The sequence below is a fragment of the Sus scrofa genome, chromosome 7 (assembly GCF_054392235.1).
Source record: "Sus scrofa isolate SSC_HxYL_T2T_F1_AM1 chromosome 7, Sscrofa_HxYL_maternal_Yorkshire_Landrace_v2.0, whole genome shotgun sequence".
Lineage (NCBI taxonomy): Eukaryota > Metazoa > Chordata > Mammalia > Artiodactyla > Suidae > Sus > Sus scrofa.
The window spans coordinates 15,601,206-15,618,543 of NC_139389.1; the positions used below are offsets into that span (position 1 = coordinate 15,601,206).

General features: G+C 42.5%; 1 protein-coding gene across 27 annotated transcripts in view; it reads right to left on the minus strand.

The window, feature by feature from the left end:
* MBOAT1 (membrane bound O-acyltransferase domain containing 1) overlaps positions 1-17,338 on the minus strand; it is a 112,542-nt gene that overhangs the window by 37,734 nt on the left and 57,470 nt on the right. For all 27 annotated transcript variants that reach the window (XR_014809690.1, XR_014809691.1, XR_014809692.1 and 24 more), the window contains 3 exons: positions 14,992-15,137; positions 12,951-13,028; positions 7,137-7,232 (listed from right to left, as the gene is read on the minus strand). Coding sequence is in view for 24 of the 27 variants with exons in the window: in XM_013977464.3 (XP_013832918.2) it covers positions 7,137-7,232; positions 12,951-13,028; positions 14,992-15,137 (320 nt within the window). In the remaining 3 variants the exon portion in view is untranslated. The remainder of the gene's footprint in view (positions 1-7,136; positions 7,233-12,950; positions 13,029-14,991; positions 15,138-17,338) is intronic.

A 17,338-nucleotide genomic window follows, 5' to 3' on the forward strand; every position in this document is an offset into this window, starting at 1 on the left:
GAATTAGTAATAGGACCTAAACTCCCAGCCTTCTTTGCACATAGCCCAGCACAAATTTTTTGTAATTGGAGACGCACGTTGCAGTGGCTATGCAATTTGGATTTTTACACACTTATCAGTCAGAGAGAGGCCTTGCCCTTGAATCTATGGGAACCATCTGATCAATCTGAAACAAAGGTTTGAGTCCAGCATGGCTGAGGTAGGGCCATTTCTCTTTCACCTCTTTGGTGGACTTTTTTTTTTTTTTCATGATTAAAAAAGAAAGCCAAAGAAAACTTTTTTCCCTTCCTGGGCCTAAAATTATTAGTCTAATTTAGAGATTATTAGCCTAATTTGGATAAAGAAATATAGTGGGAAATAAAGCAAGGGGAAAACAGGCAGATGAAGATAGGTTTACAGTAAAAAGAAAAACAGAACTATGCCACTCACCTCCCCCCACCACCCACCCACACACACCCATGCCTAATGCTTTCTGATACAGACTCTGAACGGTCTTCCAGAAGTGGTACCCAGCCATCCATTTCCATGTTCCATATCAACTCCCAACAAAAAAGAACCTATGTTTGAAACATTAAGCAAAACTCTGTTTTGAGCAATATTCCAATAAAACACACCTATTTTATTTCATCTTGGACATAAAGTGGTTAAAGCTAGGATGAAACAATGAGATAATGCAGTCATCAGTTTCAGGTGTCAAAAGAACCAACAATCATAGCTGGCTACTCAGTATCAAGCCATATCTGACTTTCAAGGACCTTATTTTTCCCAATAGGTAATTTTTGATGCCCACAATTATACTTTATATTGTCATCAATTCTTTGTTTATAATACAAATCCCCATATAATACATACATTCTGGGAAATATTTTATTTTTATTATTTTTTACATAATGATTTTTATATTTTTCCCATTATAGCTGGTTTACATTGTTCTGTCAATTTTCTACTGTACAGCATGGTGACCCAGTTACACATACACGTATACATTCTTTTTTCTCCCATTGTCATGCTCCATCATAAATGACTAGACATAGTTCCCATGCTCCATCATAAATGACTAGACATAGTTCCCATGCTACACAGCAGGATCTATTGCTAATCCATTCCTAAGGCAACAGTCTACATCTATTAACTTCAAGCTCCCAAACCATCCCACTCTCTCTGCCTCCCCCTTGGCAACCACAAGTCTCTTCTCCAAGTCCATGATTTTCTTTTCTGTGGAAAGGTTCATTTCTGCCATATATTAGATTCCAGATAAAAATGATATCATATGGTATTTGTCTCTCTCTTTCTGACTTAACTTCACTCAGTACAAGAGTCTCTAGTTCCATCCATGGCGCTGTAAATGGCATTATTTCATTCTTTTTTATGGCCAAGTAGTATTCCATTGTGTATATATACTACATCTTCCTAATCCAATCATCTGTTATGGACATTTGGGTTATTTCCATGTCTTTTCTATTGTGAATAGTGCTGCAATGAACATGCCAGTGCATGTGTCTTTTTCAAGGAAAGTTTTGCCTGGCTATATTCCCAAGAGTGGGATTGCTGGGTGATATGGTAGTTCCATGTATAGTTTTCTAAGGTACCTCCATACTGTCCTCCATAGTGGTTGTACCAGCTTACATTCCCACCAACAGTGCAGGAGGGTTCCATTTTATCCACACCCCCTCCAGCATTTGTTATTTGTGGACTTACTAATGATGGTCATTCTGACTGGTGTGAGGTGGTATCTTGTGGTAGTTTTGATTTGCATTTCTCTAATAATCAGTGATGTTGAACATTTTTTCATGTGCTCATTGGCCATCTGCATATCTTCCTTGGAGAGATGTCTATTCATGTCTTTTTCCCATTTTTCCATTGGGTTGTTGGCTTTTTTGCTGTTGAGTTGTATAAGTTGTTTGCATATTTTAGAGATTAAGCTCTTGTCAGTTGCATCATTTGAAACTATTTTCCCCCATTCTGGGAAAGATTTTAAAAATCTCGTCACTACGCTCAACAACAACATCTAAATCCCCAGCTCTCTACTTTAACCGGAACCCACCAAATATATTATAACTTATACTCAGGTCCTCAGAATTAAATTCCAAGTGACAGTGCTAATCCTTGAAAGGCTAGCAGCAGCCCAAAGGAGAAACATAAAATAAGCAAATCTCGAAAACCCTTTGCAAATTGCCCTTCTTTTTTCCATATGATAGAGCCTAAAAATTTGCACATACTGGGCTGGTCAGGTAGCATGATCAAGATGTCACAAACCAACAGACGAAATCATTTCCCATGGAACAACAGGGCAAGTGATATTTCTATAATGCCCAATAGGATAGCCAAGAACACAAGCAGCTATTATTCCACTGGTACAGGCTGCAGTTTATATGCATGCACAATATACATTCAAAATATATTTAAATTGGAGTTCCCATTGTGGCTCAGCAGTTAACAAATCTGACTAGCATACACAAGGCTGCAGGTTCAACCCCTGGCCTTGCTCAGTAGGTTAAGAATCTGGCATTGCCGTGAGCTGTGGAGTAGGTTGCAGACACAGCTCAGATCCTGCATTGCTATGGCTGTGGTGTAGGCCAGCAGCTACAGCTCCGATTCGACCCTTAGTCTGCGAACCACCGTATGCTCTGGGTATGGCCCTAAAAAAGGGAAAAAAAATACATATATATATATATATATTTAAATAACCTTTAGGATTTCTTCTTATAATTATATGAAATAATAAAGGAATTAGTAAAATCGCCAATAAAGAATACCCTACCAACTCCAGACAGAATCCCTGTCTTAACAATTATCATTTCCTTCTATTCCTTTCTCTACACATGCCCACATTCATAAAAATGGAATCTTAATACATGTATTTGTTTTGTGGTTTGATTTTCCATTATATTGCAAGCATTCTCCAGTGTCATTAAATATTCTCTGAAGACATCATTTTTAATAGACTCATATTAGGTGCCATAATTTAATCATTCACCTCTTTTGGACCATTTAGGACGCTTCCAGTTTTTCACTATTATTGACAACAGTTGAACACACTTATGAATAAATTTGATTTTCTTAAAGTAATTTCATTTCTAGGAATTTATCCTGTTACAGGATATAAACCTTTTTTAAAAAATCCTTGCTTAAAATGTATGGCTAAATTGCCTTCCAGAAGGGTTGTACCAATTTATACTCCCACTAGCAGCATATAAATGTTCTCATTTCATAATGTTTTCAAAAACACATGGGCAACTCAAACTGCCAGCATGATGGGAGAGCAATTATCTGCCTGAATCTGGCCTCGCCTGTCAAAGAAGTGAAGGTTTCTTCATGCTGCTTCCCTCAGAAGAAAATTCGATCGCACCCTTCTGTGAGCAAAAAAGATCAGTTCCCTCACACAGACTTAAAAGGAATCAAGTATCAGCTTTATGACAAGCAATTGTTGAGCTTCCCCAGGGAAAACACTGCGTGTTCCTGTCGTTTTAATAACCCACATTCACAGAGAAAACACGCAAGGACAGTGGCCTCTGCATGTACTGATACAGATTGCATCAGCAGCACTAGGAGAAGTCTATTTTGTGTGCTATCCTCACTGTGAACACTTGACTTGATGACTTTCGGGGTGATCAATAAAATTTCAAGCCCCAGGATAATTAAAACATTAAAAACATAGATGTTGTTGGACACAAACACAAGCACAATCCAATCCTGTTCAATTCCTGTCTGTGCTCTTATTCTAAATAAGTCTGCTTAGCACTTAAGCTCATACGCACGCCCATAGAGAGAAGCTACCTTGTTGGGCTGCTTTAAAACTCTGGGTTCAGGGTTCCTGTTGTGGCTCAGCGGGTTAAGAACTCGACATGGTGCCCATGAGGATGTGGGTTTAATCCCTGGCCTCGCTCAGTTGGCTATGGCTCCAGCGTTGCCACGAGCTGCCGCTAGGTTGCAGGTGCAGCTCAGATCAGGCACTGCTGTGGCGTAGGCCCACATTTGCATCTTCAATTCAACCCCTAGCCTGGGAATTTCCTGTGCCATAGGTTTGGGCATAAGAAGAAAACAAAACAAAACAAAAAGGCAAAAAAAAAAAAAAAAAAAAAAAAAAAAACCCACCAGGTTCAACTTCAGATTGCTACTTGATGCCGCCACAAAATCCTAAGTAAGAGCTTTTAGACTGAAATAAACAGCACTGTTGAACAAATTCCATTCTGAAGGAGAGCTGGTCATGACTTGCATGTTCATAATGAGAACAAACATGGTAAAGAGACTCTCTTGCTGACAATCTGATTTAAAACATCTTGTCCATTTCAGGTGGGCACGTACCTCTCTCTGCTTCTGACCTTATCCGAGAAGATGGATTTCTACCGGTAAGGTCCTGTGCATTTAAGGTGACAGGAAAAAATAATGCTGCTGCTTAATAGTGACCTATAATTTAAAAAAAAAAGGCACCCCCCCAAGAACTGGATAAAGTACAGTCACTTGGCAATTAAGAGATCTAAACCAAATGACTTACAAGAGAAGACACATTTTCATTGTATCCTTTCCTTAACAAGTGTCCATTGTTTTTCAAACAGTTTGCAGCTTCGTGTGTCAAGTCCGAGACAGCTTAATGCAAGAAGATCCCCCCAAAATGCCAGAGAACAAATACCCTTAAGGAAAGTGACTATGCCACTGAAAGCGGAGTGGACAGGAACTGATTTCCACCCTCCACTGCTCTCAAACTCCAAATCCACCCCAATTCACAAACACGTGACTCTTTCCTGGAAATGCCCTTTATTTTTTCCTGTTGGTAACTCTCCACATTACACTAAACCATCATTCAAGAGTTCAGACTTTTCTGGATAAAACCAGTGGAGGAAGGGATGTGACGAGAGCAGGAATAAATGTGAGCATGAAGGGTCTTTTACCCCGTGTACCCAGGCGCAGGAGGTGGCTGTTAGCTCATCAGAGGGTGTGGAATCATAAAAGGATGTGTATTCATTTCCTAGAGCTGCCATAAGAGATTCCCACAAACTGGGTGGCTTAAAAGCAGAAACTTAAATGTCTCACGGTTCTGGAGGACAGAAAGTCCAAAGTCAAGGTTGGAGCCCCTGTCTTCCCAGAGGGCCTGATGCTAGGGGCTAATGGGCCCAGCACTGCCTCTGGAAGTCAAACAAACACAGCTCGTGACCTCTGCCAGGTGGCTTTGAAGGTGATCCAAACAGCTCCTTAACTGTACATAGTGACCTGGGGTGGGGGCGGCTGGCAGGTGCAGCAGCTGCCTCTTTACACTGAACATAGACCCTCTGGCCCCTGTAAATACTGGATCAGTGAATGAATAAAACTCTCCTAAAAAATGGTGGTGGTGGTGGTGGGAAGGAGTTCCTGCTGCAGTGGGTTAAGGATCCAACTGCAGTGGCTGGGAGAGCCGCAGAGGGGCAGGTTCAATCCCCAGCCCGGTGCAGTGGGTTAAAGGATCTGGCATTGCCACAGCTGCAGTGTAGGTTGAAGTGTGGCTTGGATTCAAATCCTGGCCCAGACATTTCTGTATGCCTGAGTGTGGCCATTAAAAAAAAAAAAATGGGGAGTTCCCGTTGAGGCTTAGCAGAAACAATCCCCGGCTGCGCTCAGTGGGTTAAGGATATGGTGCTGCTATCAGCTGTGGTGTAGGTTGCAGATGTGGCTTGGATCCCGTGTTACTGTGGCTGTGGTGTAGGGTGGTAGCTGTAGTTCCAATTCGACCCCTAGCCTGGGAACTTCCATATGCCCCAAATGCAACCATAAAAAGCAAAGAAAGAAAGGAAGGAAATGAAAAAAGCAAAATTGAGGTGTTGGCAGAGTTGATTTTTTTCTGGAAGCTCAGGGAGAATCTGTTCCATGCATCCTTCTAGCTTCTGAGGATGATGGCCATCCTTAGACTTGCTTGATTGACATCTGCATTGCTCTTATCTCTGCTCCATTTTCATGTGGCCATTTCCCCTCTGTGTGTCTCTGGGTCTGCATCACTCATGACCTTTTTTTTTTTTTAGGGCACACCCGTGGCTTATGGAGGTTCCCAGGCTAGGGGTCCAATCAGAGCTACAGCTGCCTGCCACAGACACAGCCACAGCAAGGCAGGATCCACAGTCAAGGCAGGATCCACAGTCAAGGTCCCAAAACAACTCTCTGTCTTCTGAATCCTCTTCAGTGTGTAGGGACAGTTCTGTGGCACAGTGTGCAAAGTTCACAGAAATGAGCGGTAAGTTGTAGCCCTTTTTTTCTTACTAACTCTTCTCTACCAGCTCACAGAATGGAAGGCAATTCAACCAGAGGAGAACCCCCGGTTCTCCCTGACCTCGGGCTGCCTGCAGAGAACAGAACTGAACTCTTAAGGAAGTAATGCGGAAAATACACAAAATGTCATGAGGACGAGCTCTGCTCTCATGCCCATTGCTCAAGATTCACAAAAAGTTATTACTGAACAAACATCAACAGAGCATAGAGTTTTCACGGATCCACCTGTCATCTTCACCAGGTGACCACTCAGGAGATGGGTGGCCAAGGTGCCAGACAAAATTTTTAGAAGATGTATAGATACTCCTGCTGTGTTGGGCATTGCCCTTCTCCTTCCTGGAAGTTTGAGGGGTCTGGGGAGAGAGGTCAGGTGGCCAAGGACCACTTGAAGGAGTCAGGAAAGCAGCTATTTGTCCGCTAGTATGGGAGAATTTTGTATTATTAACCAGGAAGAGATAAATACCAACCCTGTGTTAAGGTCCTTAAAATAGGGGTTGGCAGACTTTTTCTGCAAAGAGCAAGATAAGTAAATATTTTGGCTTTTGTGGGTCATGTGGTTTTGGTCACAACGACTCAACTCTACCACTGTTGTACAAAAGCAGCCAGAGACAACCATCATTGAGTAACTGCCTGATTGTGCTCCAATATAACTACAAAAACAAGTGACAGAACATATATGGCCATAGTTTGGCTGTAGTTTGCAACCCCCATCTTATAACACGGCAAAGCTCACCATCCTACAGTGTAACCAGATCTTCAACCTCTGCCTCATTAGCTCAGTCTTACCAATTGATTTAACCAGCCACCAATGATTCTTATAGACATACGTGATTTTTACAGACCACCAGGGACTAAGTCAAAGTCAGCAGTCCCACTGCTCCCATCCAACTTAAGATACTCACCCAGAAAAATCTGTAGTGAGGATTCCATAGTGGAAGATGTATATTCGGCTGATATGGCATATTGTAAGGTATCCCATTGCTACAAAAAAGGAGTATCTGGAAGCAGAAACACAAAGGATTGGATTACTGTGCATGAAAATAACATGCTCAATTTTCTCTTCTTCTTCCTCTCCCTCATGTGTAATTAGTCACAATATCCCAAGTGGTTCATCTACATCCCAGCCCTTCCCCTGTCCTTTCTCACCCACTGCTCTGAACCCTTCATCTTTTCTCACCTGGACCACTGCACTAGTTTTCAACTTGGGCAGCATAACAGAATTACCTGGAGTGTGGGGGGGGTGGGGGTGGGGGGAGGCACCTGGTCCCACCCCCAGATATTCTGATATCATTGGTAGGGGGGCCACCTGGCAGGTGTAACTCCAACGTGCAGCCAGAGCTGGAGCCCCTGGCCTGTAAGGTCCTGAATTCAGAGGCTCCTCTTCACAAACCTTCCTGTTTACACAAGGATCTCCCTGAAATACAAATCATCACTATACTGCCAACCACTCCCTTCCTGAAACATTCTGTTCTCTTGGCTTCTTTTCTCCTTATTTTCTCCACACCTCTCTGGTCAATTCTTCCAAGGCTCTTGCTCAGCTTATCTTCCTCCATCTATTCCTTAGTGGTAGCTCGTCGTGTTCTGCTCAGGACCCCCCCTGTTGATGCTTGAGACTCCAGTTACCACCTACTCAGGTCCATTCCATGGCCTCCTTCAGAGGCTGGCCCTCACCACCCTAGAGTATAAACAAGCAAGGTGCGCACACACACACTGTTCAGAACATTCATCACCTGGTACTAGAAAGACATGTGAATCTGATTAACTACTATCTCGTGTACTAGGCTGAAAGCTCCATCAAGGCAAGAATGGTCATGTGCGTTTCATTCATCATTGGCACCTACTGTATGTTGAATGAACAAACAACTAAATGAATGCTACTCACCTTTGAAGCCTCCAGTGGATCCCACTATCTAATCACATCAAAACTCCTAAGTACAGCAGCCAAGGTGCTTCACGTGCTAAGCTGTCCTTTCCCTTTCTGGACTCTTCTTTAGTCACGTTCCATGTCCCCCTATGTTAAACCACACTGGACTGCTTCCTTTTCAGAATGACATCCTGCATTCTCAGGCCAGGTATCTTCCCACATGTTCCTTCCTCTGCCTGCAACTCTTTTCTCCATCCTCAGTCTATCTGGAAACTTTCTAATTATCAGATTAAGTCTCAGCTCTGATAGCACCTGGCATAGTCTTGCTCCATCCTTTCCACTCTCACTCCCAACGCCATACATTGCTCCACTGCCTGATTTCTCTAGTGCTACATGCTAACCTATGTAATTACAATGTTAAAATTACATGTAATTATCTATTTCCCCAACTCACTGTGACCTTGAGCAACCCAACCCTTGGCCATAGAAGGTGTTCACTTAACTGTTACTTGAAATGGACTGAAATGAAAACATTATAAACATCTTTAATGGGTCAGGAGCCCATCAGAAACAAATTCACAGGGGATGACTTTTAAACGTGCACTATAAAACAGAGAAGATATATATTCTGATACCAAATTATCTTGAAATTCACAAATTCACATTAAAATAACTCATGGGGACTAGATCAACATAAGGAAGAGTGAAGCACAGATAATACAAAGTCATTTGGTAGCAAGGGAACGCCAGATGCCAAGCATGATAGATTTCTATAAACTCTAAAGCATTCTGTGGCTTTAGCTCTCTTTACCAGTATTTGCAAACAGAGATGTTACTACACAAAAAATATCTTTTTCCCTCCCCTGGGTTCATCTCTAACCCTTTCCAAACCAAGAAGATGGTGCACAAAGCAAGTGTCCATGCAAAAGCAAATCCCTGAAGAGCTGAAGGATGGAGTTAAGTCTTTTTGCCTCCAGTACCTGCTACTTCTTCTCAAGCCAGTTCACAAGGGTCAAGGCAGAAGTACAAAGCAGATCCAGACAGATTCTTCCTTAGAACCAAAAGGAGCTAGACCCATACCTCTCTGTGACCCCACCCTCTCCACCCAGAGAGAAAAGCAAGTTCAATTCAACTGTTATCCTAAGACCCACCATTCAAGGATAGGGCTAAGTATGAAAACCCAGAACAACAGGACAACACAGTCATGCCCTGGACCAACCTGAAACATCCAAGGAAACCAGAAGCAGTGGAGAGGGCATGTATTCTAGAGGCAGACCAACACGAGCTCAAACCCCAGCCCTGACAAAACTATCCTTGATGTGAGAGGTCAGGACAGCAGGTATTTTAGGAAGGAAGGGTGTGGTAGAGTTTGGGACCTAAGCAATGGTAACAGTATCCTCTTGACCCAGGGGGTGGTTATAGGGGTACATTCACTTTGCAGAAATTCATTACGCTGTACATGGATTTACTTCTCCAAGCTTTCTCTTTTTTTTTTTTCATTTCTGAAAAAAAAAAAAAAACTATATCCTATAGAGTTGTCCTAGAAAGAATATATTTGTAATAATGATAGAAAATATTACATGTAATATATTAAGTGATACACTAAGAGTTGTATATCAAAAATAATGCAACATAATATATTTAAAAGAGCTTGGCCTAGCACTTGACACCAAGCAAGTTCTCCAAAATTGGTAACTGATCTCTAAGTTCCCATGTGAGGACTCCCGTCCTTGCAGATGCTATGTTCTGTTCCTGTTGTTCACATAAATTAACGCCTGTGACTTCTGCCCAACAGAGCATCTTCAGAAGGAAACAGAAATGGTACCGCAAGAACTCTCTAGACAAATCCTGGCTAACAAGAGTCAGCCCTGAAATGGGTTAGTTCCACTCGGCAGCACATCCTAGACTTTCCCTCCTATTCCCAGCCATAGGGCAGAACTCATAACTCGGTGAGGAGAAGAGGTAACAACTCACCAAGAACCCAGAAATCCTGGTCTTGAAGATAACTTAAGTCCAAAGCACCATAAACCCTGCATTTTATAGGCGGGAAATCTGCTGTGCAGAGAAGCTGCCTGGCTTTTCTGAACTCACGCACTGCCAGCAAGAGCCAGATTTCCTGACTCCAGCCTCGTGTTCTTTCCCAGGAGCCAGAGTTAACAACTTCCATCCATTAGGAAATGGGGCCCACTCCCTACTTTTGCAGGCTTGGCAATGACACAAGCAAAAAAGAGGAAGAACTTGCTCTGGCCTTTTTGCTCTTTGGTCTTATGACCTGGCTGTCTGCTACTCCAATATTATTGTGGGGTAAAAGAGCCTGTCTGTAAAGGGCTCGGCTCTGCCAAGGAGGGAGGATTCCATTCCCGGCCAGAGGCTAATACAGCAAACCTGGACACACAGCTTGACCCCTCTGAAAAACAGACTAAGCCCTACCAGCATCACACAGGGTGGGAAAAGCTGACAATTTACAATTTGTTGGGAGTTCCAGTTGTGTCACAGTGGAAACAAATCCGACTAGTATCCATGAGGATGCAGGTTGGATCCCTGGCCTCACTCAGTGGGTTAAGGATCTTGCGCTGCTGTGGCTGCGTAGGCAGGCAGCTGCAGCTCTGATTCGACCCCATGCCTGGGTACTTCCATATGCCGCAGGTGTGGCCCTAAAAAGTAAATAAATAAATAAATACATACATAAAATAGAACCTACAATTTGTCAGCTGGTTGGAAAAGTGCTCTGGAGATGTGATGACATTTTTATTGATCATTTAATTGCTTCTGCCATCAAGTACAGGAAAAGCCAAGGACTTTTACCTCCCACTGAAACGAGCATTTTTGACATAATAAGAAGCATTCCCCAAACATTCTTAACAGATTAGAAATATGGATTTTCTGCTTCCTTTCTGAAGGAATGATATTACCCCTTCAGGAAGGACACATAGAAGAGAGATGATTAGAATTCAAACTTCCAGGGCTCTTTTGAAACCTAGGTTGAATGACTCTACAAGTTAAAGGCAGGCAAAAATAGTTTCCTTTGAAAACCAGAAATTTATTGGAAGCAACTGCAAGATGACACACTAAAAGTTAAATTCCAATTTGTTTTAATGAGAGTTGCAATGTTTACTTTAGGTCCTCTCTTGGTATTGTTTTGTTTTGTTTTTTGCCACACAGGCAGCAGGTGGAAGTTCCTCGGACAGGAATCAAACCTGCACCACACAGCAGTGACCAGAGCCATAGCGGTGAGTACGTAGGAGCCTTAACCCTCTAGGCCATCAGAGAACTCCCTAAATGCGTTTTTGTTTTTGTTTTTGTTTTGGGGGGGGGGGCCTTTTCAGATCTGCACCTATGGCATATGGAGGTTCCCAGGCTAGGGGTCTAATCGGAGTTGTAGCTGCTGACCTACGCCAGAGCCATAGCAATGCGGGATCTGAGCCGAATCTGCAACCTATACCACAGCTCATGGCAGTGCCGGATCCCTAATGCACTGAGCAAGGCCAGGGATCGAACCCGCAACCCATGGTTCCTAGTCGTATTCGTTAACCTTGACGGGAACTCCTCCTATGTTTTTAAGAAGGAAAACTATTGTGCTAATAGTCTTATGAATCAAAGAGATTTCTGAGGCTGAAATAAGGCATTTACTTTTTCAGAGAAGCTATCAGAAAGGAAGCCAGAGAAGGGTAAACGTCTTTGCAAGCATATTCATTCCTTCGTTACATAAATATTTATTGAGCCTTCACTTGTGCCAGGTATTGTTCTAGGCTCTGAGGATACGCCACAGAACAAGAGAGAAAAGTCTTTGTTTTCACAGAGCTTACATTCCAGTGTTACTGAAAGGCCGAATTAATTCTGAGGTTTCAGAAAGACCATGGGAGACAGACAATGCAAAACAGATACTCCAGGATCTTCCATGAGTGCCAAGCCCGTAGCCTTCAAGGTGGAATTAAATTACTTCTGTACTTTGAAATCAAAGTATCATGGTAAGAATATTTCTTCCTTTTTTGAGGAAGAACTTTCATTGGACATATTTAAAGTACCTAAGGTTTCGATATATTTCGTACTCAGAAAATCATAGTCAAAATAATACGCCTATCCATCACCCCCAGTCCCCAGTTGCTTCAAGTTTCTTGTGGTCCCTCTCATATCTCCCTGAACCATCTCACCTCCACTTATCTCTGATATGATTTCTGTCACTACAGATAAATTGGCATTTTTTAGGGCTGCACCCATAGCATACAGAAGTTCCCAGGCTAGGGGTCAAATCACAGCCACAACATCTTGGGATCTGAGACCTATCTGCAACCTATGCCGTAGCTTGAGGCAATGCCAGATCCTTAACCCATTGAGCAAGGCCAGGGATTGAACCCACATCCTCATGGATACTAATTGGGTTCTTAACCCCTGAACCACAATGGGAACTCCTGAATTGGCATTTTTGAGAAGAGAATTTGTGTGGCATCCTTCATTCCACCTATTTATTTTGAGATGCACCCATGTCATTGTGTATGGTAGTTTCTCATGCTTTTTTCTTGCTGAGTAGTACTCCACTGCAGTGACCATTCAGGCTGCTCCCAGGTTGTTGCTATTACAAATGAGGCAGCCTAATCATGATAAACTCTCTTTCACCTGAATCCCAATTCACATCATACTTTTTCCAGAAAGGTTTCTCTGAAGACTCCCTGAATTTAAGGTTTCTCCTCCCTCCTTTCTGACAGCCCAGAGAACTTAGCAATTAAATTGCTAATTTAGGAATTAAATTACTAAATTAAATTAGTAATTAAATTACTGTGGCAAATGGGGAAAGAAGTACATCTCAAAGATCACAAAAGATGTCACCTTGCATTGTTCCTCCCCAGGGTCTTACCTGTGAATATTGGATATGCTGGCAGTGACCATGAGTCCATAACACATTAACACCAAGACAAAAAGATGCAAAGAGTACCTGGAGGACATCACGGGGAAGAAGAGGGGACACTGAGTATATTTCATATCTACACATCTCTTGGCCACCCATACTGCATCTCCACCTCCACTCCCACCAAAAAGCAGATGATCAGTTAACTCATGTTTAGGCAAGACAAAATAAATCAAGTATTTTTGTTCTATGTAATTCAAACTGTATCTTGAAATGACACTAGGAAGTCATGATGTAGCCTGCCAACTTCAGTGAAGAGAGTTCGTTCTAATTTTAAAGTACCAAGACCATTATTTCATTCTATTTTATGGCTGAGAGGTATTTTTTGTTCTTTTTATGGCTGAGTAGTATTCCATTGTGTATATGTACCACATCTTCTTAATCCATTCATCTGTCAATGGACATTTTAGGTTGTTTCTGGGTCTTGGCTCTTGTGAATAGTGCTGCAGTGAATACATGGGTACATGTATCTTTTTGAATGAAAATTTTGTCTGGATATATGCCCAGGAGTGGGATTACTGGGTCATATGGAAGTTCTATATTTAATTTTCGGAGAAACCTCCATATTGCTTTCCACAGTGGTTGCACCAATTTACATTCCCAGCAACAGTTGAGGAGAGTTCCCTTTTCTCCACACCCTCTCCAGCTTTTATTATTTATAGACTTACTAACGATAGCCATTCTGAAGTGAAGTAAGTCAGAAAGACAAACACAATATGCTATCACTAATATGTGGAATCTAAAATATAGCACAGGAGTTCCCATTGGAGCTCAGTGGAAACAAATCTGACCAGAATCCAACAGGATGCCAGTTCGATCCCTGGCATCACTCAGTGGGTTAATGATCTGGCATTGCTGTGAGCTGTAGGGTAGGTTGCAGATGCGGCTCGGATCTGGCATTGCTGTCGTTGTGGTGTAGGCCGGTGGCTACAGCTCTGATTCGATCCCTAGCCTGGGAACCCCCATATGCTGCAGGTGTGACCCTAAAAAGACAAAAATAAATTAAATTAAATATAGCCCAGATGAATCTATCTACAAAACAGAAACAGACTCACAGACATGGAGAACAGATTTGTGAGGGGGAGGGGGAAGGGAGTGGGAGGGACTGGGAGTTTGAGGTTAGTAGATGCAAACTATTACATTTAGAATGGATGAGCAATGAGGTCCTACTGTATAGCACAGGGAACTATATCCAATCATTGTGATAGAACATGATGGAAGATTATATGAAAAAAAGAAGGCATATATATATATATATGTATATATATATATGGGTGGATGACTGGGTCACTTTGCTGTGTAGCAGAAATTGAGAGAACATTGTATAGCAACTACAATTTTAAAAATGAAAAAAAAAAAAATTACCCAGACCAAAACTGAGCTGCATACACATCATCCTTTCTCCAAATTTTTGTTGAAGGAGGAGACATAATCTTACTACCCTGAATGAATTTACAAATTCCCTTGAGTTGTATTTCTAGAAGTGTTCATTCCTAAAATCTCTTTCCCAGGAAGTACCCCTCCCAGGGTACTTCCCCAGCTTACCTAGTAGAGAAAAGTCTCAAGAGTACTGGCTTTCTCTGTTAAAGACTAACACACTCCCTAAGACTCACATTCAAGCCATTGTTCTACTTTAAGTGCAGGATTAATGCCAGTATCTCTAATGATGCAAGAAAAACACCAATACAACCAATGGCCAGGAAAGATTCCTTGTTGGGAAAATTAAACTTTGTAACATTCCATTTACATGACCCAGGGTGAGATCAGCAGAAGTCTAATTTTAAGAAAAATTCACTGAATTGGTTTCTAAAAGGCAGTTGGTCTCTTGGTCCAGGTTCTTACAATTAATGGAGATTCTTGTAACATCCCCATTATTTCACAGTTAGAAGAAACATCATATATGTCTTTCCTTAGTGCCTGGGAAATGCCAAGAAAATCACCACAAAACACGCAAATGATAAATATTTGACTTTCAGAGGCTCATACTCACCAGCCGAAGCAAAAGATGACAAAATAGATGCCAAAGATGGTGGCAAATGCATGCCGGACATCAGGGCTGGTTTTACCGGGACTTAGGTAGATGCGGAACCAGAAAGCAGCAAACAAAGCAAACAGCTGGCAGGCCACAAAATTCACCTACATGGGAAAAAAGAGAGAATCGAAACCTTTAGTGCTTGATCTGTGTGCACCTTTTCCTTCCTTTTTTCAGATTTCTTCATCTGCATTTCAGGCTCGGATGTGGATGTTTTCCTCAGCAGAACATTCGTTTGGAGGAGGTACGAGAGATTGAAGAGATAGCCCGCAAAGTTGTTTCTCGGGCCACGGCTTTGACTCGGGCCACGGCTGCTTTCCCGCCGACTGGGAGGTCACTCTCCTGCCCATCTCCCAGTGTTACCCTAAGATAAAGAATGTGTTCTTTCTGCGATGCAGCTGAATCAGCTCCACGAGGCTTCCCTCACTGGTACTCAAGAAGTCAAAAGCCTCTCCAAAACAATCATCAGCTGTTTTCTGACTCCAATTTTTCTCATTTTAAATTAACACCTGGTAAGCAAGAGCATTGCTCAAATTCAACGTATAACACTAAACACACATACACACACCCAAAACCCAGACCTGCATTAAACTTGCAACACCAATACCTATCCAGTTATGCATAATAGGCACCATATTTCCTTAGAAAAATCTCAGTGATCTCTCTTTTGAAAGTATTTTACTGCAGTTCTTTCTGTGATGCAGTAGGTTAAGAATCTAACTGCAGCGGCTCAGGTCACTGCAGAGGCACAGGTTCAATCCGTGGCTCAGCTCAGTGGGTTAAAGGATCCTGCGTGGCCAAAGCTACGGCATTAAGTCACAGCTACAGCTTGGATTCAACCCCCGGCCTGGGAACAGCCACATGCCACAGGTGCAGCCATTGAAAAAAAAAATTACCTAAAAGAAACTATACAATAATTCCTTGATACTCTTGGGAAAGAGCAGCTGCTTTAACACAAAACCAAAATACATTAAGTGGTTTAACCATGAATTAACCCTGGAAAAGCAGTTTAAACTTTTCAGAGCATTCAGAATGAAAACTTCAGTATCAATTTGCTTTTAGAAGGGATCTAGGATAAAAGTATTTGAATAGACCCTCAATTTCAGCCTCAACAGCTTTTCATGCTACAAAGACTGTGGCTGCTAGTGAAATTCATCAGGGCAGTGGTCCGAGGCAGGGCCAGCTCCACCCAAGCTCATTTGTTTTCCCAACAACAACAACAACAACAAAGAATAAACTCCCTGTAATTCAAAGAAAACAATACCTTCAGAAAATTTATTTTGTTTTAAAAATTGACTGTGCTAGGGTTCCCCTCTATTTAGAGATCCTTCTTTACCAGTCTTTCCAGAAATTTATTCCTGCGACTGCCCACGCTCCCTTTCCACCTTGAAAGAGAGGAGAGGAACATGGGTTTTACCCTGCATGATGTGGTCATATCTCTTTGAAGCCTAAATACACAACTACCAACTCTCCCTCTCTCTCTCACACACACACACTACACACACAATTAGAAAAATAACTTGTCGGGAGTTCCCGTCGTGGCGCAGTGGTTAACGAATCCGACTAGGAACCATGAGGTCGCGGGTTCGGTCCCTGCCCTTGCTCAGTGGGTTAACGATCCGGCGTTGCCGTGAGCTGTGGTGTAGGTCGCAGACGCGGCTCGGATCCCGCGTTGCTGTGGCTCTGGCGTAGGCCGGTGGCTACAGCTCCGATTCAACCCCTAGCCTGGGAACCTCCATATGCCGCGGAAGCGGCCCAAGAGATAGCAACAACAACAACAACAAACAACAATAACAAAAAACAAAAAGACAAAAAAAAAGAAAAATAACTTGTCTTAGCAAGGTTCAGAATGTAAAAGAACTGGTAGCTAGAAAGTCAAAGTTAAGATCACCTGTAGGCGATCAATCATACATTCTTTCATTGTCTAGATCCAAGGGCCAGCCCACAGTCACAGCAGCACGTACTTGCTCAGAAGAGCAACCAAGGGGAAACTGGCTCCATTCTTTTTCGCTGGCCGGTAATTATAGAGCATCCCCGCCCAGGAGGAGTGATCCAGAGGCTAGAGCAGCAGTTCTCAAAAGTATGGTCCCCAGACTAGCAGCATAAGCAGCATCACCTGGAAACTTGTTAGAAACACACATTCTCAGGCCCTACCCCAGACCTACTAAATTAGACTCTCCCAGAGTGAGCCCAGTAATCTGAGTTTTATCAGGTTCCCCAGATGATTTGGATCTTCGTTTGAGAGCAATTGGGATAGAGGGGGAAAAGGCATAATCCCTGCCTTCGAAGTAATAAAAGTCAATTC